The sequence below is a fragment of the Cheilinus undulatus genome, linkage group 8, assembly GCF_018320785.1.
Source record: "Cheilinus undulatus linkage group 8, ASM1832078v1, whole genome shotgun sequence".
NCBI classification, from domain to species: Eukaryota; Metazoa; Chordata; class Actinopteri; order Labriformes; family Labridae; genus Cheilinus; species Cheilinus undulatus.
In genome coordinates, this window is record NC_054872.1 from 50,274,209 (window position 1) to 50,295,322 (window position 21,114).

Consider the following 21,114-nt stretch of genomic DNA (forward strand, 5'->3'; position numbering starts at 1 on the left):
GCTGTAGTAAGGCCTGCAAAGGCTTTTCAGCCTCAAGGCAAAATATTGTCCCCCGCCAGGTCTATAAAAGCACGCCTCGTGTCCTTAGACAGTCTTTTTCTCCACATAGATATGAAAAAACACAGAATATACTGTCTTGGGATTTCTAGTTTTGCATTGGGGCATTACAAGCAGCCAGCAAGGCGGTGAGCTGTCCAGCATGTCGTTCTTTACATGAGACAAATAAATCAGCACCAAAGAAAAAGGCCAGCCAACATATGACCGAGGGACTAAAACGTGTTGCTATGGCTACACAGGTGCCAAGCATGGTACTGACATGTATCTGAGTGTATTAAATCACATATCAGTCCGATAATCATTACGCCTTATGCCACTTCCTGCGTTTGGTTCACAAGTTGATCCGCTTTGCTTTCATAACTCAAACAAACTGTACCAGGGTTCATTTGGAAGCAGACTGAAACTCCCTGTTTTCAAGCAGACCAGAGTCCGCTTGTTTGGTCCACACCAGAGTTGGTGTGAGTTTTCACACCACTCCAAACGAACCGAAATTTCTGGGAAAACAGACCAGAGTTTGTTTAAAGCGGACCAAACTGCTCTGTTGTGAATGCAGTAAAACAGTTCTAAACTGGTTTAAATCAGAGGACTCCCTCTCCTTAGGAATCAGGAATTGGCCTATCAAAATTGGACCACAGGGTGCATTTGGCCCCTGGGCCATGGTTTGGACACTCCTAGTTTAAAATAAGGTAGCAGGAGGTCCAGATCCCATGCTGCACTGGGGCCAAAAATGATCAGTTTTGTTTTTGTTAGAATTTAAAAACCTTAGCCTTAGCACCATCCAGACTTTAATGTCTTTCTGACAGTCTAAAGGCCCATTTATGCTCAACGTTAAATACGAATCCAGATACGGACAGAGCCTTCTGTCCATGCTCCGCGTTCATTTCATCTGTATTTCTGCACGTTTCCATAAAGCTTACTCAGTACCACCTGAAACCGTGGAGGGCAGTGTTGCTGTCACTATCCGATACGTAGCTCTAGTGAGACACGAAGAAGAATTAACAACGGAGGAACTTTTTGAGGAAAAGTTGTGCAAGTTGGTTGGAAACGCTGTCTCCATTTTTGTTCTTTATGCAAGAGGTACATTATCAATACCTCCTCCACAGTCGCCATGTTTGTTTTTGAGTTTGTTGTTGTCATAAACTTTTGACTCTGGGTTGCTGATAGGTCCCAACCCATGTTTCTGTACTTATACTTCCTTTTCACCAATAACAGTGAAATGTACATCACTAATGCTCAGAAAAGGCACTGGTTATGATCAAAAACTAAGAATAGAGCAGTGGGCCTTATTCAGAGAGTGAAATGTCAGCGATTACACTCAGACTGGTTGAGCGTTTAATCTTGAAGCACATGAGGAAGAAAATCAGTACAAAACAGGAAAGAGGGCTGTTTATCAGAGCCTCATATGGTCATCAACATCTGTAGCAGAGACAACAATCCTGTTCACTCGTTGTTGACAACAAAGCGACCATCTGACCAGAGAGAGGAGAAGAGGGGGGTGAGAGTGAGAGAGAGATGAAGAGGCTTTGACAGCTGAACATTCAGAGCTTGGAGACAGGAGCCAACAGGGTTAATGGAGGACTCTACAGCGCAAAATGATGAAAAATCCTGAAGTTTAGAGCCTTCGAAAGCTTCTGCATCATGTGGGGGGTCAACAAAAGAAGAAGACAAAACACCTGAACCTCACACCTACAGGTTTGAACCTTTATTTTATTTATTTATAGATTTAAAATTCATGGAGGACCTCAGTTTTTAGTGTTTGACTTGCAAAGAGATGAGCAATAATTCAACATATTGTGGGATTTTTGCACCAAAACTCAAAACTGATTGATGCATTTGCACTTTTTTCTCATGCATGTTTCTCATTGTAGGAAGTGGAGGTGCTCCTTCCTTCAAAATGAACTGTGCTGTGATTCTTCTGTTAACATCAGGCTGCTTCACCTGGTCATCAGTGATATACACCTCCCACAGAGCAGGTACAGTCAGCAAAGTGAACGGGACAGATGAGGGATGGGTCAGTCTGAGCTTAGGAATAAGGGATGGAAATGCTTGCCTTATAATCTTAACACAGTGTTACTCAACCAAAGAGCCAAATTGTTGAATCTTTGCAAGAGCCACAATCACAGTGGTCAAAAGTGGCAGAAAAAAGCTTGAAGACGTAAAAAAAATAAGTTAAAGGAGGCGAAAATGGTCAAAAAAGCAACAAAAATGGGTGAAAAAGGGCAAATATGGGGAAGAAAATGGGTTGAAAGAAACAAAAATGGGTGAGAAGTGACAAAAAATTAGTTAGAGGTGGCAAAAAATGGTCCAACAGTGGCAAAAAAGAGAGAAAAGTAACTAAAATGAACAAAAAGCAGTCAAGAGTGGCAAAAACGTGTAAAAATAGGAATCAAGTGGTATTAAGTGGCAACATGTAGCTGAAATGGGTGGAAAGTGTTGAAAAAGGGCAAAAATGGTATTAAAGTGGCAGAAAAAGTGGCAAAAATGGGCAAAAAGAGGACACAAGTGGTATTTAATGGCAAGATGAAGCTTAAATGGTCAAATAATGGTTAAAAAAATGGTAAAAAGGGGCAAAAATGGTATAAAATTGCCAATATGAAGTGGCTAAAAACAAGGAAAAAAGTAGTATTTAATGACAGAGGGTAGTTTAAATGGGTGAATAGTGTTGTAAAAGGGCCAAAATGGGATAAAAATGACAAAAAGAAGTGGCAAAAACAGGCAAAGAAGAGGAAACAAGTGGTATTTAATGGCAAAAGGTAGCTTAAATAGTCAATAAGTGGTAAAAAAAAAAAAAAAAAAAAACGTGAAAAAGAGCAAAAATGGTATAAAATTGCCAAAAAGAAGTGGCAAAATTGTCAAAAACGAGGAAGAAAGTAATATTTAATGACAAAAGGTAGCTTAAATGGGTAAAAATGGAGAAAAAATGTGAAAAGGGCAAAAATGGGATAAAAGATGGGTAAAAAGTTGCAAAGAAGTGGCAAAAATGGGCAAAAAAGTAGGGACAAAGTGGTATTTAATGGCAAAAGGTAGCTTAAATGGGTGAAAAGTGGCAAAAAAATGGAGAAAAAGGTTGAAAAAGGTTCCTTTTGGAAGGTTTTCTGGGGGAATAATATTAAAAATTAAGACGTAACAGAGCCACAAATTATCACAGAAGAGCCACACAGTGAGTATCACTGTCTTAATGTGTCTGATAATGGCTCCCAGTTCTAACTTTACCTAGTCAGCACTTGGATGGAGTATTTGCCACTAAACACTGAGCTTTTAAAGGCTTGACTTCAGTGGTTTAGAGATGAAACTTACACTTCTGTGTGACTAGTTTTGGTCCAGTTTGTTCTGTTTTTGTAAATCAGAGTTATCCCAAAGTTTGCAAAGATTTTAATAAGAAAACCCTGACACTGGTTAATACCTGCTTCATTCTTTAACACCTGCAGGGTCCAATAAGCTGAAGTACCTCCTGGAGCCTCCAGTGTACGCCGAGGTCGTAGGTCGACGTGGAGGTAACGTCACTTTGCCGTGCATCCTGAGAACCAAACCCAGCCACTATAAAGTGAAATGGACAAAGCTGGAGTCAGAAAACACAGGACAGGAGAACATTATTATGATCTCAAATTCACACTCCTTTAAACAGTACGGCCATCTCGGCCCGAGGGCCGCTCTCAGGAAAGCTCACACCATGGACGCCTCGTTGCTGCTCAGCCGACTGAAGCTGGAGGACGGCGGCTCGTATCGCTGCGAGCTCATCAACGGCATCGAGGACGAGAGCGTCTTCGTCTCTCTGAGGATTGAAGGTAGCTGTAGCTATTACTTAACTCTGTCTTTATCAACTTTTAAATATCCACCAATTAGAAATAACTGCAGTCAAAGCGAGGCTACAGCTTTAGTCAAACCCTGCCCTTCTTTGTTGCTGCTACTGGGTTAGACCAAGCTCTCTACATACTGTTCTCGAGCTGATCTGAATGCCACATGAAGGTTGGAGGTCTGTAGCCATTGATTCTGCAGAAAGCTGGTGACCTTTCTGCTGACCCCGCTCCGTCATTTTACATGGCCTACCACTTGGTGGCTGAGTTGCTGTCGTTCCCAATGGCTTCCACTTTGTTATAATACCACTGACAGTTGACTGGAATAATTAGGAGCGAGGAAATTTCACCACTGGACTTGTTGCACAGGTGGCATCCTAAATAGACAGGTAAAGTGCATTAATGTGCTCTAGTCCCTTTTGGAGAGGGGGATTGTGGGTTCACGAGCTCGTCACAGCTCAGCTGTTTTAAAGCTCGTGTTTTTATTCTTCTGAGAGTAAACGTGCAGTATGCTGGATGGGCTGGGCCTCCACTGATCATAAGGCCAGTTTGTGAAGACAACTCAAGTAGATGTCACTGAGGGATGGAAGAGGGGAGCCTACAGTCCTCTGAGTGTTTCGATGATCTTCTGAAGGTCTCTGCTCTGCTGCTATGCAGCGTCAGTACCACACTGTGCAGCCATATGTTAGGATGCTCTCATTATGCAGACCCTGCGTGCACATATGAGGACATGACATCCTGGCCCTCTGACAACATAATAACAATGTCTACCAGTAGAATTTTTGAGAAAAATTACTATACTGTCCATGAAGATTCAATTTTTTGTTTAAAGTACTGTGAGAATTTGCTATCAAATTTTCAGGAAATTTTATTGTGAATTTTGGGATATATCTTGGAACATTTCTAGAATTTTCATGAAAAATGTGGGCGATTTTTGTCTATTTTTGAGAGCCTTACTGGATGTGTTTTTGCATTGAAACTTTTAAATAATTACATGAAAAACTTTTATTTTTTTCTGGGGATATTTGGAGGATTGTTTGAGAAGTGTCATTTTGTGTTACTTCAGGAAATGTGTTTGTAATTTTTGGAAAATTGTATTTATCTTGGGAAACTTTGCTTCAAAATTTTTAGGTATGTTCATGGAAACTTGGGAAATTTATTTTCTACTTTTGGAAATTTGATTGGTAACTGGGAAGTGGGGCATCCGTTGAATTTTCTAGAATTTAATGGAATTTTCAGGGAATTAGTTGGTATATGGGGGAATTTTCCATCAGTTTTCAAGGAATTTTGGGGAACATATTTGTACGTTTTACGGAATTTTCTTTGAGAATTTTTCAGGAATGTAAATAGAGTTTGGGGAGGAATTTTTCATTAGCTTGAGGATTATTGAAAGAAATTTAGGGCTGTTCTTTATGCGACACTTTAATTATAATAATAAAAAAAAAAACTCGACAACCTAAATAATAATAATGTATTTTCAGAATTTTTCACTGATATTTTAGGTTTTTTATTTGGAATTTTAGGGATTTTGTATTGATATTGGACTTCATTTTTGGTCAAAATGAATTCCTGTTCAAAGTCAAGGCTGAGTTTTCAAACTCATGAGGTTCAAATTATCCTGAATAAGTGGGAGAAAATGAAAATACATTCCAAACAAAAGCTCAGGTCTCAGGAGGTTAAAGCTGGAGAAATGCTCCACTTCCTCTCCATTTACAGCTCTGCTTTAATTTTTCAAAGCAGACTGAAAGTTTGCAGATTTAAATATCAGTGCATCCAAGTTTGAGATACTTTCAAGCAAAAGCTCAAGCAGCTCCAGCTCAAATACACTGAAATATCCCTTTAAATCAAGGGTGTCAGACTCAAGGCCCAGGGGCCAAATCCGGCCCATGGTACAGTTGTACCATGGGCCGGATCATGTTTTTATTCTAACTGGCCCACTGATCTGCAGATTTCCTCCAGTTTAAACATGTAAACCTAACCCTGATGATTTGAAATCTCCTTGTTCTGTCATAAAAATAAGAAAAAGTTAAAATAATTAGATTAAAAAGTCAGGAATGTGGGAAAATAAATTTCTGTTATTGTTTCATATTCTGGATTTACCATCTCACTGTTATAGTTTTGACTTTTTATTTCATATTTTGACCTTTTCAGTTCAAATTTTGTACTTTTTATCTTTTTTTCCACCATTTTTAACCTCAATTTTGAATTTTTAAGTTATATTTTGACCCTTTAACTCATGATTTTTTTTTCTCAAATTTTGACCTTTTTACTTACTTACTTTGACGTTCATCTCATAACTTGGCCTTTAGTATCCTCAATTTTAAATTTAATATTTAAACCTGTGAAACTAATTTATCTCATATTCTGACCTTTAAAACTAATAATTTCAATTTTTTATCTCATGTTTTGACCGTTAAAAATCATGATTTAAACTTTTGTTCTTATATATTTGCCTTTAAAAACATGATTTTGACTTTAAATGCCTTTTGAGCAAATAAGTTGAATTTGTATCTCAGATTTTGAGCCTTTAAACTTACCATTTTTAATTCAAAATCATTTATCATCCGTTCCTAGGTTTTTTCCTCCATAATTCATTGCTAGTGAAAATGAGGTTGACAGTTTATGGTTAAATGTTGACCTGTTTGGCCCTCAGGTTGAACCCAAAGTCAGAATTCGGCCCCTAGTGTGATTGAGTTTGACGTCCCTGCTTTAAATGTTGAACAAGGCTGAAGTTAAAAGATACTGTTTGAGCAGCACTTAAGATTTTAAAAATGTGCAAACTATCCAAGTATGACTGTTTGAATGTTCCCAGTATGCAGATTTATCAGGATGGGAAGGTTTATGGGTGAAAAACACTGAAAAACACTTATGTAAGAATGTCAGAGTACAAACACTGACATATTGGCTTCTATTTCCAGGCGTGGTGTTTCCATATCAGGGTAAAAATGGACGCTACAAATTCACCTTCCAAGAAGCTAAGGATGCCTGTACCGAGCAGGACGGTATTTTAGCTTCGTACAGCCAGCTGTTCAGAGGTACCACACACTATCTAAACTGTTTCAGTGAATTATCATCTGTCTGCAGCTGTGTCAGCTTAAATCAGTGTTTCTCCTCCTGCAGCGTGGACAGAGGGTCTGGACTGGTGTAACGCCGGCTGGTTAGAGGACGGAACCGTTCATTACCCCATCATTCAGCCCCGGCCTGCCTGTGGAGGAGAGGTGCTTCCTGGTATCAGAAGTTATGGACCAAAAGATAAAAAACAGGATCAGTTTGATGCTTTCTGCTTCACCTCACAGACCGCTGGTAAGAGATAAACTCGCTCGTAAACACGCAATGTATAAGTTCCACCACCAGGGGGCTCTCAATCAAAACAATGACAAAAGATGACGGGTAGAAATCAGCTACACCTGTCTCTGATGTTTGCGTGAGGTTTAGTTATAAACAGTAAAATAATGTTTTGTTTTCACTGATGAATTTTAGCTAATTCAGGAGGGAAGCTGTAAATATTTCCCCTCTGTGTTCCCACTGTAAGCTGCCTGCAGATCAAACCTGGGGGGAACTTTTAACAGCTTTTCTCCTTCATTATGAGAATGTAATCACTGGATATGAAACATTGGTTTATAATTTAGTAAAAACAAAAAAAAAAAAACTCATGGAGAGCTGCTGTAGTGAACAGAGACCTTAATTCAGAACAAGAAATGCGCTGTAGAGCTTGTCGTGCCAGGCAGCGGGTTTGCAAATCTGAAAATGTATTTGAGGTAATGCAAGAAAATCAACAAAAAATAAATGCACAGTGTTGTACTTTTGGGACTGTTTGGGCCAAAACTGAGGCTGAAGTAAGAGCACCATAGGGGGGGAAGAGGACTGACAAACTCCTGTCTTACTCTGGATGTCTTTGCATTTTACCAGGGGCATGGGACCTTTAGGGACGAGTAAGGGTGCATGTGGGGAGTAAGCATCGCCTAGCGCACGGGTTCTCAACCTTGGGGTTGGAACCCCATTGGGGTCGCGAGACACTGAGAGGGGGTCTCCAGCTGCCTTTAAAACTAAGAACATTTATGAATTACACTATTGCCACTTTACACCAAATTTGCCAATTTTAACTTATTTTTGCAACTAAAAGCCCATTTTTTGTCAATTTTAAACCCTTTCCACCACCTTCTTCTGCCTGTTTTCGCCACTTCTAAACCAAATCTTGTAACTCCCTGCCTATTGTTGGCTTTGTTGACATATTATTGCCACTATTAACCCATTTCACCACTTTTTAAGCCACATTTTACAATTTGAAAGGCCTATTTTTGCCAGTTTCTGACCATTTCTGCCTCAGCGAACCCTTTTTTGCAAGTTTATTCTAAAGTGTTTCCGGGATAGTTTCTCGGTTGTTGCAGTAAAATGCAAAGTTGCCTCTGTGTTTAACTTTCTTTTCATTTCTACTCAATGTAAACTGTTTAAAAACATCAGATTATAAGAGATATTCAAATGTGATTTGTGTGAAAATTGTTGCTGTGAATTTCCACCAGATGCATGATGGGAAATAATCTCAAAAGGAATTGTATTTTAGTCTTGGAGTTAATCCACAGTCTTATGGTCAGACACTAAAAACTCAACAGCTTGCTGACAGATTGTCTTTAGGTGTAAGAGGATCTCAGGTGTCAGTCTGTTTAGAGTCTTTTCAGAGTTTTAGCAAGAAAGACTGAAGAAAGGCCTTAAAACAGCTAAAATCGAGTCTTACCACCGCCTTACACCTAACAACAGACAACAGGAGTGAGCTGTGACTTTAGCAAGACTCCCATGATTTTACTCCGACTTTGGAATTTTATCTGTGACTTTGAAATCAGAGGAAAAGTCGTTAGAGGTAAGGTCACCTTAAGACTTGTCCTTCTCATGGAAAAAAGCTGTGGACAAACATTACTGATCACAAGTTTAGTCGACCAAATTAACACTGAGCTTGGCCTCGGCTGCAGAGCAGCACACATCAACATGTGTCGCGCTTGACTCTTTACCCTTAGATCCTTTCGCATCCATGACGAGTTCCTTTTTCCCAGCTTAAGTTCATGATCATATCATCGGCCTTGCTTGAAAAGCAGGTCTGCATCCAAAAAGAAGGTAAACTCCCCTTAGTTTAGGACTGTAGAAAAAGAAAAACAAAAAACAGTTTTAAATGCAAAATAGTGGAATATTAAAATGGGATAAAAGGATGTGATTAATTATGATTAACTACAGAAATCAACAAAACAGTCTCCCAGAGAGCTCCGTCATCTTCATCCGTCTTAAAATACGAAGGCATGGCGACTTATCAGGAGCACCTGAGAGAAAAACAACGACATTCAAAGGGAACAGAAACACTGTAGTGATGCTGAAACTCTTCATGTAGTGACAAGCTGAGCTTCAGCATCTGAAGTGTGAGAGGCTGACTGTAGGATGACTGAGGACAGTAAAGTCTTTTGACTAGACATGATGTAATAGTTTATCTGTGGGAGAATATTTGGACCTTCTGTCCCTGGAAAGATGAGTCAAAACAACAGACTGAAAGAGTTCTAGTCAAATCAAAATTTGTCAACATGCATGTGGTTAAACGTTTCTGAATGTGCTCTCAAAAATCCCTCTGTCTCCTGCAGGCTCTGTTTCCTACATTTCCGGCTCGTTCTCCTTCGAGCAGGCTGAACGTGCGTGCGGACGTCAGGGCGCTGAGCTGGCGTTGGTCGGCCATCTCTACTCCGCCTGGCATTTCCAGAAATACGACCAGTGTGATGGAGGATGGTTGAGGGACGGCAGCGTGAGGTTTCCCATCAGTAACCCCAGAGAGCGCTGTGGAGGCATCCCCGAGGCAGGCGTGCGCTCGTTTGGATTCCCCGACAAGAAGAAGCATCTTTACGGAGCCTACTGTTATAGGTAGTCAGACATAAAATACATGATCTTTTTCTACATCAGTGTCTCAGTCGTGAGGATGGGAAAGAAGATGGAGGAAGAGCGGAATCCACTAAACAGTTTTCAGCTCTGTTTGTCAGATGCATAATTAGCCATAATCCATAATAAAGATACATGGACTTTAAAGATAAAGTCTGCTGAGCTTCACAGCCTTCTGCACATTTGTTTAATGATAACTGCATCTCCCAGCGTGTCTTTATAACAGGAGACTCATTCATGGAGGCTTAATGTCTACAATAGATAACATTCAGCTGCTGTCTGGGTGAACTGGTTGATCTGTGCATTAACTGCAGAGGATTTTAATAAAGATCTGTCCGTGAGTGAACTGAATTTGAAGAAGTGATTCCTAGATGGGGGGGGGATAAGAACTTAAGTGCATCAGACAGTGCATTGTCAGCTTTAAGCTTGGAAACAAGAATTTGCTATGGATAGAAAGTACCATAAATAACTAAAAAGGACAGTAAAAAGAGGAAATATTTTTGATGTCCTTGTTTAAGTTTATTTGACTCAGAACTTAAATGCATTTTTTTGGACTGCCACCTCATGTTACAGCCCTGGTTATACTTTCACAGTTAAACACACAATAAGAGTAAAAATTCAGACAGCATTTAAAAAATTACACTTTATTTAAACGTCTTCATTGGTATTACAATAATCCAACTATACTATTCCTACTATTATATCTATTTAATTTGCATTTAGTAGATCAGCTTTAATCTATTAGAGCACTTTAAAATCTAAACATACAGAAGGTACAGAAAAATGCAACATGAAATCATGTTTATCCCAGAGGCTGGAGATGTACTTGATGTTTCACCTTGCTTTCATGTATGCCTCTGCAAACTGAGGGCCTGGGACCTGGTGGGTCAGACCAGGTCTTTGCATGGAGGGGTGAGCTGGGAGGATACCTGCAGAGATGGGGCATGGGCCAAAGCTGATGCAGTGGAGTGTGTTTTGACTGAAGCTGACCAGATAATTCTGGTACTGTCACAACTATTTGTTGTCAAAGAAAAAATATCAGTATATATACAGCCATGTGCATGGGTTTTAGGCATGTGGGATGCCAAAGTCAAGCTTGATGCAGGCTTAGCTACGGGTGTCGCTCTGCAGCCAAGGTCAAGCTCAACGGCATTGCTTTAGTATGGGCTGTTTTACATCTGGCAGATTTCTTTCCCATGCCCCTGGTGATATGAAACGACATGACCAAGGCTGTGTCAGTTTCTATTATTGCTTTTGGCTAAATGGAGAACGATCTCGTACTAGTCTTTGCCCAGGGCCTCAAAATTACTTCAACCACCCCTGCCCTTGCCACACATCTGCACTGCATCTGGCATCTGCATAATGCTCATTCTTAAGTACATGCACGAACTCGAGGGATTTTTGCAGCCTTCATGCATCGGTGTTAACAGTAAGTATATCTCCAGCAATATAAGAACCTCTGCTAGCGTTACCTAACTTTCTCTGTGCTCATACACTTCCAGATGAAAACAGACACAGCTCATGATATCAGACCACAGACTACAGAATAAAAAGCACCAGAGGGCGAGCAGTCTGCGTACTCAGAGGAGACCACATGAGACCAGGGAGTGTTTAGTGGCAAACAGTAATAGCTGTCAAATTCAGGAATTCAACATTGTCGCTGAAGTTGTTTTAATTTCCACAGTCTTTAAAAATGTCAGTCACAAAGAGGTTTGAGAAATGAAAATAAAGCACATCAACATATCAGTCACTTCTCACAGTTAGTGAAGTAGTTCAGTTTGTTTTAAATAGCACTGGACTCCTGAAATCAGCGGTTCTCAACTGGTCTAGCCTCAGAAAGCACCATCAACGACTTAAAGACCCTGGAAAGTGAAATCCAAAATTTGTGTCCTAACACTCTAGAAATGTTGGAACGTGGTTGATGTAAACATGTGAAAACATTGAGATCTACATGTGACTAAATTCTGGATTTAGACTGTTGGAAAGTTTTTCACCTCTTTCCTGGCTGGGTTTAATGTGGGCGGGGCCAACACGCAGTGGGAATGACTCCGCCCCTCTAACACTACAATCTAAAATCACAGAGCAGTTCATCTCAGTCCAGTCTGTTGTTAGCTGATGTCACTGCCTTTATTCAAAGTTAACAGTCAGTTAAATGCTGTTTTTCTGTTCATTGTGAGGAAAATTTACCAAATCTATCAGCCACAGTGATCTATGGATCATTTAAAGCAGTGATACTCAACGTGTGGCTCTTTTGTGTTGATTTGTGGCTCTTTTATGTCTTAATTTGAAATATTATTTCCCAGAAAACCTTTAAAAAGGAAAACTATGACCATAGAAATTATCCATTACAAGTCACATTACTCAGTTTAAATCCCCACATTTATACAGTTGGCTTTAATTGTCAACCTTTATTCTTCGTCTGTATATTTCAATCACCCTTATTTGCAATTTTCTGCCATTTTTTTTTGCCACTTATAATCCATTTTAACTGCTTTTAGCCCACTTTTTGCCCATTTTTACTACTTCTATCCCATTTTTGCCCCTTTTATTCTGCTTTTTGCCATTTGCAATTTTTTCCTTTTTTGCCACTTTTTGCTCATTTAAGCTGTATTTTGACATTAAATGCCACTGTTTTCAGCATTCTTGCCATTCTTTGCTGCTTTTTGACAATTTTTTCCACTTTTTGGCCATTTTTGTTACTTTAACACTCATTTTTGCCATATTTTTACTGATTTTTTGGCCATTTTTTGTTACCTGCAACTCATTTTTGGTAACTTCTCACCCATTTATGTTACTTTCTGCCCCATTTTGCCATCTTTTCTCCCTGTTTTTTCACTTTTCACCCACATTTTGCCAGTTTATGCCTGTTTTTCCCCCTCTTGCCACTTTTTCTGTTGATCATTCTATGCCACCTTTTGCTTATTTAAAGTGCCACTTTAGTTTTTGCCACTTTCACCACTTACATTGTGGCTCTCGCAAAGGCATTTTTCAACAATGTGAGGTCAACAAAAGGTCAAGAGACAGGCTAATGGCATGAGTGCTTTCCTCAATTCAGATTGTAGCATATTTTCATTTAAGAGGATGGTATTTCTCCTGAGTGGGCGTGGCTTCAGCTCATTCAACAGACACGCCCACACCATCCTGGAGCAGATTTTACTGCCTCATTTTTCAAGATTTTGAAGCTTAATTTTATAAACTTAGAGATGGTTTATTTGACTGAAATTTGACCTGGAGGTTGATAACCCAGTGATCTATCATACTAAAAACACAAATACAGATTTATTTTCATTTTACAGGGTCTTTACTGAATCACTGTGGCTTTAAATGAATGAAAAACTGTGCAGGCTGGACCTCAGGAGGTTCAAAATACATTTAAAAAAAAAGCATTTTAAAAGCATTTCATAGACACTTTTTACTTTACTGTCAGGACCCATCTTTGGGTCCCTACCCACCAGTTGAGAACCACTGCCTTAAAACTCCAGATTATTGCTGGAACATCATCCTTTATCCTTAAAACAATATTCTACCTAAAGTACTGGTTTAGCCTGCATTTAATTTGGTTTATTCAACAGATAAGACTCTTATTTATCTGAGTTTTCTGGTGTTGATGTTGATGAATGAATCTCTCCAAAGAACTGAGACGGTTTAGGGTTAATCTGCAGGAGATTTCAGATCTGTTATTGCCTATTTCACATGAAAATGTCCTCTTAAAAGCAGATGACGATCTTACGACTTGTCTGTAACAAACTGGACTGTTTTTATATCCAGTCAGGATGATTTTAAATCCAACAATGAAAGTGGATGTGGAATTAAACTGTAGTATTTTAATGATGCTCCGATTCTGTGTGTGCGATACAACTCCAAGGATATTTAGAGCAACGTTAGTGGTTGTTTTTCTGCCCAGGGAGACAAATGACCAAAAAAATCCTTCATTCTTTCTAAATGGTTATTTCATAACACCCTGTAACTTCAGACTAGCTCACACTTAAAGCATTTATGGTCAAAAAGACGTGCTGGCAGAGTGATTAAGACCTGCGTCCACAGCTGCTGTTTCTTCTGCTGCACAGGAAAATTTGAGGAGTAAAAATGGGTAAAACTTTAGCCACGCCCACTCAAGTTTCAATTCAGCTCCATCACTCGTGGACGGTCACGCCTGCAGCTCGTTAGGCGTCCCAGCTGCAGATAATCACTGGCAATCAACATCTCCTCACCTGATGGTGAACTTTCAGACACCTGTGCACTGCAGCGGCTGTTTAACTGAACGGGATGTAAATGTACTTTGCTAAAGACAGTTTTGCAAATTGCCTGGTTAGAATGTCTGCTTTACAAGCTGGATTAAAAGTCAGAAATATTTAAAAACTATCAGAACTAAGGATGGTTGTAATGGCTTATTTTATTTGCCTGCTTTTAAATCATAAAAAAACAAAAGAATAAAGGATTAATGGATTTTTCCCTCACCTCTCTGGGCTTCCGTACCAAATTCACCTAAAGCTTGTCAAAGTCCAACAATAAAAATCATATTTAGATCAACTAACTAAAACTTAATTTCCCAGAAAAGAGGAGCTGCTTTCTCTGTGGTCGGGCTCATGGCTTCCATCACCTCTGCAGCCTCCACCGCCGCCCCCTGCTGGTCAGGAAGAGGAGTAACCGAGCTGTCTTCCACTGAATGAGCTGCAAAATAATAAAGGATTACAGACTGCAAGATCAACAAACCTCAGTTATATTTTAATAAAGCACAAAAGTTTATGGAGGAGTAATGGTTTATCCAATGATGGCTGCAGACATGTGACTATTTAACAAATTAGACCTAAAATATGTACAATCATTTTGCTACAAACTCCCAGGATTTTTAATGTATTTTTTAAATTTAATTTTATAAAGAAAAAAATACAGTTATGTGCACAAGCTTTAGGCATGGAGCGCAGTAGGATTCATTATAGGACCACGACTATGGGCTGTAAGGCATCTGATAGGGCTGCCTTTCGGGTGTCTGTTTTCCCGGGACACCCAACTTTTAGGTCACGGGCAGACCCAGAACTTGTCAAGGGGAATTATATCCCATTTGGCCTGGGAATGCCTCAGAAAGAGTAGGAAATTTTTGCTAGGGAGAGGGAGAGTGTGTGTGTTTTATACAGCTTTAAAGAGACGTGAAACACCAACGATAGTAAAGTCACAGAGGGATAAAACCGCCTGTTAACAGTTCAGATTTCTGCATCGGTGGATCAGTTTGTTTATGAACTTACTCGGCATGCAGGTAATCAGAGGCTCTTCCCATTGGCCGCCAGGCAGGCAGGTGATCACAGGCTTCAGTTTCTGGATGAAACCGTCCTCACAGTAGTACCGCACCTTAGTGTTGGTCTCATAGCGGGACCGCTTCTTTCCAAACACTTTAGCATTGGGAACAGTGGGGGGTTCACCACAGGAGGCTGATAGAATAAAAACAGGCAGAAACACCTCTGCTCCCTTACTCCTCTGATGACTTGTACTGTTAAAAAAAAGCCTCATAAACGTGTGGATCAAACAGATGCACTCACACATGCCCTTCTTGCAGGTGTAGGAGAGGTGATAGTTACAGGGAACGTCGCTCCAGCGTCCGCCGTCGTGCCACACCATGACGGCACAGTCCTCGCCAGATAAGAAGTAGCTGTCGGGCTGGCCTCTGTACCAGTTCTCATAGAGCTGATGGAGGAAGAGGGCAGAGTATAAGGAGGGGACAACACCATCCCATGGTTGTTCGCTTCTATAAGGCGATTCTTTTTCTGGTATCCTGAAAGTGCAGGTTGTTAAACAATCTCTTACAGAGAGCTAAAACTCACCAGAGGGTTCCCGTCTGACCAGCGGAAGTCTCCCTCGATGGTTCTGTCGTTCAGTCCGATCCACTGGTACTCTTTATATTTTTCTATTTATTAAAGTCAAGAAGGTAAGAGAGGGGTCAGCTTTCTTTAAGACTGTTTTCTTTGTAAAAGCAATCATTTAAACAAAGATGTGCAAATTTTTCTGACCTAACCTGCAGGGCTGCTGATAGGAGGGGAACTTTCTCCGGCTCCATGATGGCCAAATTCAGCCTCGTTTTCCTGATATAAATATTATTTTGGAATTTGATGGTATCAGGTATGCCGTTATTCCCAAACTTATTTTAGTTGATATTGATTTAACCTCCCGAGACTCAAGCTTTTGTTTGGAATGCAGTTTTATTCTTTCACTTATTTTGGATGAGTGGAACCTGGGAAGTCGAAAAGTTCAGACTTGACTTTGAACATGAATTATTTTTCACCAAAAAGTAAAGTCTGCATATGATGATGGACCACAAGAACTTGTAAAGGCCAAGTCTGTACTAGATTTCCCCTAAAAATCTGCTGAGCTTGGAGCATTTTCTCTAAAATAAATAGAGATTTGCATGACATTAAATAATCTCTTGAATTTTCAAGACATTACCAAACATGACTGTGAAAATGTCAACATTTGTTTAAAAATACAATAAAATGCCCTCAAATTTTCCTAAAAATCTAAAGTGAAACTTAAAAAAAGTCAAAAGATTTAAATACAACATTCACCAAAAAGTCTCTTGAGGAATCTTGAAAATTTTGAGTCGAATTCCAATCAAATTTTACAATGAAATTTCCCGAGAAAATTGCAAATAAATTCCCCAAACATTTAATGGGAAATTGTGGACATTCTCCAAAGACCTTCCTCCAAACAGCCAAACAAATTCCATAAAACTTCGGGAAAATGTCAGACGAAATTCCAACTTTGAATTTATAATCAAATTCCCTAAAACATAAAAAGAAATTTCCGAAATTCCCATGGAAGTGCTTAAAAGTTTCAGGTCAAATTACCCTATAAAAACATCAAATAAAACTATTAAAAATATAAAAAATATGCCCCCAAAATTGTATGAAAATACCTAAAAAAATTTCAAAGCAAATTTCCCTGACATTGCATCATATAACTAAAAATTTTTCTACACAACTATCTCAAAAAGTCTTGTATCAGAATTTCCTTCTATATTGTAGGAAAGCCAGATTGTTCTGTCCTACACGCAGGTCTTAGGAGGTGTTAGGAGGCCTCTTTAATGCTTGACGTATCTGCAGGGGCACAAGTGTCTGCGCTTTAAAAGTGGTGTAAAATCCTCAGACGCTTCGCAAATGAGGACATCATTAGAAAGACAGAACGAAGAGCTTTCAGAGAAAAAAACAAGTGGCTACAACTTACAGTTCAATAGTTACCAAGCAATTTCCAAGGGGTGAGCTCTGAGGGTTAAGCGAGGGCCTTCTGGAGGCCTACTCAAGTACTCAGTATTTTTTAAGATTAGTTATTGAGCTTTTTAGGCCTTTATTTAGATCAGTGTTTCCTAAAGTGGAGCCCCTAGAGAGGTTGTGACCTGATGAGGCACAGACTGGATTTGAACCACAGCCACCTGCAGACATAACCACTTGGATATCGGCGCTCCTTTACCGGTGCTTCTGTTATATAACAAACACCCTCTGCTTTCTCACTAAACAGCGTTAGCATCAGCCGTTACCCATGGTAACAGCCTCCAGACTAACAGAGGAATGTCAGATAGCAATCTCATCGCCTCAATTTTAGACCAAATACCAACACAGACTTCAAAACCGTGACGTTTTCTGGAGGACAGAGGGTTCAATAAGAGGAGAGACATGAAAGGTTGGTGTTGTGTCTGGTCTGGGTGAGTTCTAAAACGGCCATGTTGTTAAAATAAAACCATCACTTTGGTTTTTTAGAGAGTCTGAATCTGTTTGGAGGAAAAGATTTCAGGTAAGATTACTGCAGAAAAACGTGTTTATATGAGGCAGGAGTCATTTTGAAAAGCTTAAATAACCATAGAAACCCCATCCTCTCCCAGCCTTCAGTGTCTTTTCTTTAATTACATCTTTAAGGTTACTGTTAAGGATTATATTTATGGCCTTATGCAATAGTTAGGGTACAGAACAGATGGCGGGCATCACAGTGTGCAGTGTCGGCATCCTTCATGATGTCAAAGTAAGCTCTTTTTTCCCCGCTGGGATTGATTTCTGGGTTATAAGCACAAAACATGCACTTTACTGTCAATTTTTCAATGTCTGGATAATGATGATGAATAATGAAGGTTATTGATTACCCTGAAAAGAAATGTTTTTCGTTGTTGCATGCAGTTTTTTCACAGGCATAAAAATGGAAAATGATGTAAGATGTTTGATCTTTTCAATTTATCATGTAATAACGCCGCATTTTGTAAGCCACTAAGCAGTTAGCGTTAGGGCAAGGTAGTAGGGTATACCCTGGAGCCCGCCTTAAGTCCTAGGGTTAAGGTTAGGTGTTTAGTCTAGATCAGGGGTTTTCAAAGTGTGGAAGAGTGAGCCTCCCCTAAGAAGAAATGATTCGTTCGGTGGACCCCACCCACAAAAAGGATTCAAATTGGAAAAAAATGAAACAACATTTCAAACACTTATGTCTAATCTTTAAACATTTTTAACATTAATATATTTTGGATATTTTGGTTTGCAAATGTCCTTAAACATCTGCCTTTCCCTCTTATTCAGTTATAATTCCATTAAATACCCCTTTTTTATATTTTTTGGCCATTTTACTACTTCTTTTTTCCTCTTTTCCTGATTTTACCACTTTTATCCCATTTTTGCCCTTTTTTCCCCTTTTTGCCCATTTAAGCTACCTTTCATCATTAAATATTCCTTTTTTCCATTTTTTGCCACTTTTCTCCCATTTTTTGCCCTTTTTTTTTTTTTTTTTACATTTTTTGCCACTTTTCGTCCATTTGAGGTGCCCATTGCCATTTAATACCACTTGTTTCCTTTTGTTCCATTTTTTTTGCCCTATTTCAATATTTTTTTGCCACTTTTTCCCAATTTTTGCCACTTTTATCCCATTTTTTGCCCTTTTTTTTAACCGTTTTTTGCCACTTTTTGTCCAATTAAACTACCCTTTGCCATTACATGCCATTTGTTTCCTCTTTTTTTGCCCATTTTTGCCACTCTTGACTACTTTTTGCTCTTTTCAGTCACTTTCCACTCACTTTTTTGTCACTTCTCACCCATTTCTGCTACTTTCTGACCGTTTTTCCACTTTTTCTCCCCATTTTCACCCATTTTTTTGCTGCTTTTTGACCATTTTGCCACCTTTAACCTATTTTTATTGCTACTTCAAGCTGTTTTCGCCTCTTTTCACCTCTTAGATTGTGGCTCTCACAGAGGTGTTTTTCAACAATTTTGCTCTTTGGTTGAGTTACACTGCTCTATAGCATGGTCTCTATAGTAACTATAAGTCTATCCATTTTGCTCCATGCACAGCAGAGGTTAGCAAAGCAGATCACCTTTTTTCAGGTTTATGGTTCCGCGCCTCCTCTGAAGCTCTGTGGCGCCCCACAGGGGAGGCTCCCCTCACACTTTAAAAACCACTGGTCTAGAGCCCTGAAGGGGGGTTAGGTTTAGACATAAGCCACTTAGTGGTTAGGGTTAGGGTTAGGGTTAGGGTTAGGGCAAGGTAGTTGGGTAGGGCAAACTTGGAACCCACACTAAGTCCTATGGTTAGGGTTATTACATAATGTGGCGCTACAGACCCTGTACAGTGAAAATAAATCTGTATTTAGATTTGTTGTATGACAGCTCACTGTGTTATGAACCTCCAGGTCAAATTTCAGTCAGATAAAACATCTCCAAGTTTAGAAAATTAAGCTTCAAAATCATGAAAAATGAGGCAGTAAAATCTGCTCCAGGATGGTGTGGGCGTGTCTTTTGAATGAGCTGAAGCCACGCCCACTCAGGAGAAATGCAATCCTCTCAAATAAAAAAAAATGCAACCATCTGATTGGAGGAAAGCTCTCACATCATTATCCTGCCTCTTGACCTTTTGTTGACCTTTGACAAAGTCCATTTTCTGGCTCAAATCTCTGTTTTGATGCTTTCAATGATCCATAGACCACTGTCGCTAAAAGATTTGGTAAATTTACCTCACAAAGAACAGAAAAACAGCGCTTAACTGACTGTTAACTTTCAACAAAGTCTCTATGTGGGAACATTCTTTGTGCATTTGTACCGTTGATGTAGTCCTGCTCCTCAGGGGTCATAACGGAGAGAAGATGTCCTCCACACATGCGACAGTGCTGCTCCGCTGCCTCCCAGCTCTGCCTCATGGTGAAGTGATGATAACAGAAACCCTGAAACTTCTCCCAGCCGGGTTCACAGACCTCTAGGTCTGGACAGGGACAACACTCAGAGAAATTACTCAGTTATCACCCAGGAAGAAGGCCTGTCTAGTATTTGTATGATTATAAACTCCGACTACAAACCTGTCTCACAGAAGTCTCCTACATAACCGGAGAGGCAAACACAGCTCCGCGATTCTCCGTCGACACATGTTCCTCCGTTTAAACACGGGTTCTCCAGACACGAGTCTGCAGCCAAAAACAGAAGATTAGTGTTCAAAACTACAGAAAGGCACAACTCTATGAGGAGACAATCAGATAATAATGTAAACTCTCTGGCCACTTTATTAGGTACACCTGTTCAACTGCACAAAAAGCTGATCAGCCAATCACATGGCAGCAACTCAGTGAATTTAGTCATGTAGACATGAGCATCAGAATGGAGAAGAAAGGGGATTTAAGTGACTTTGAACATGGGGTGGTTGTTGGTCAGAGTATTTCAGACGCTGCTGATCTACAGGGATCAGATGGTAGAGTCAGAATTTACCCTAACAACATGAAAGCATGGATCATCCTGCCTTGTATTGGTGGTTCAGGCTGGTGGTGGAGGTGTGATAGTGTGGGGGATAATTTCCTGGCACACTTCGGGCCCCTTAGCACCAAACCAAGCATGGTTTAAACGCCACAGAGTATTGAGTATTGTTGCTGACCATGTCCATCCCTTTATGACCACAGTGTACCATCTTCTGATGGCTACTTCTAGCAGGATAACGCACCAAGTCACAAAGCTCAAATCATCTCAAACATGACCGTGAGTTCACTGAACTCCAACGGCCTCCACAGTCACCAGATCTCTGTCCAGTAGAGCAGTGGTTCTCAACCTTGGGGATTGGACCCCTTGGGGGGTCACGAGACACTGAGAGGGGGTCACCAGATGCCTTAAAAAAACTAAGAATATTTTTTTATATGGCACTGGTGCCACTTTACACCAATTTGACCAAATGTTAATGCTTTGTTTCACTTTTTAACACCAATTTAGCCAATTTTAGCACATTTTTGCCACTTAAAACCCCTTTTTATCCATTTAAAACACCATCCATCACCTTTTTCTGCCTTTTTTTGCCACTTCTAAACCAATTCTTGCCACTTTCTGCCTGTTGTTGCCTCTATCCACTACTCTTTACACTCCTTTTTGCC

General features: G+C 39.9%; 2 protein-coding genes across 2 annotated transcripts in view; one reads left to right on the forward strand and one right to left on the reverse strand.

The window, feature by feature from the left end:
• Positions 1-1,609: 1,609 nt before the first annotated feature.
• On the forward strand, positions 1,610-10,037 carry hapln2 (hyaluronan and proteoglycan link protein 2). Its single transcript, XM_041792550.1, has 6 exons — positions 1,610-1,749; positions 1,926-2,030; positions 3,486-3,842; positions 6,770-6,886; positions 6,972-7,154; positions 9,470-10,037. Exons 2-6 carry the CDS (start codon positions 1,952-1,954, stop codon positions 9,745-9,747), a joined length of 1,014 nt encoding a protein of 337 aa, XP_041648484.1. The 5' UTR covers positions 1,610-1,749; positions 1,926-1,951; the 3' UTR covers positions 9,748-10,037.
• A 2,889-nt stretch (positions 10,038-12,926) lies between these two features.
• Positions 12,927-21,114, reverse strand: part of bcan (brevican) — a 46,745-nt gene continuing 38,557 nt past the window's right edge. Inside the window, exons 10-15 of the mRNA XM_041792549.1 lie at positions 20,062-20,166; positions 19,809-19,967; positions 15,575-15,657; positions 15,293-15,437; positions 15,002-15,184; positions 12,927-14,429 (exon numbers count right to left, since the gene is read on the reverse strand). Coding sequence (XP_041648483.1) covers positions 14,293-14,429; positions 15,002-15,184; positions 15,293-15,437; positions 15,575-15,657; positions 19,809-19,967; positions 20,062-20,166 — 812 coding nt within the window. The 3' untranslated portion in view covers positions 12,927-14,292. The remainder of the gene's footprint in view (positions 14,430-15,001; positions 15,185-15,292; positions 15,438-15,574; positions 15,658-19,808; positions 19,968-20,061; positions 20,167-21,114) is intronic.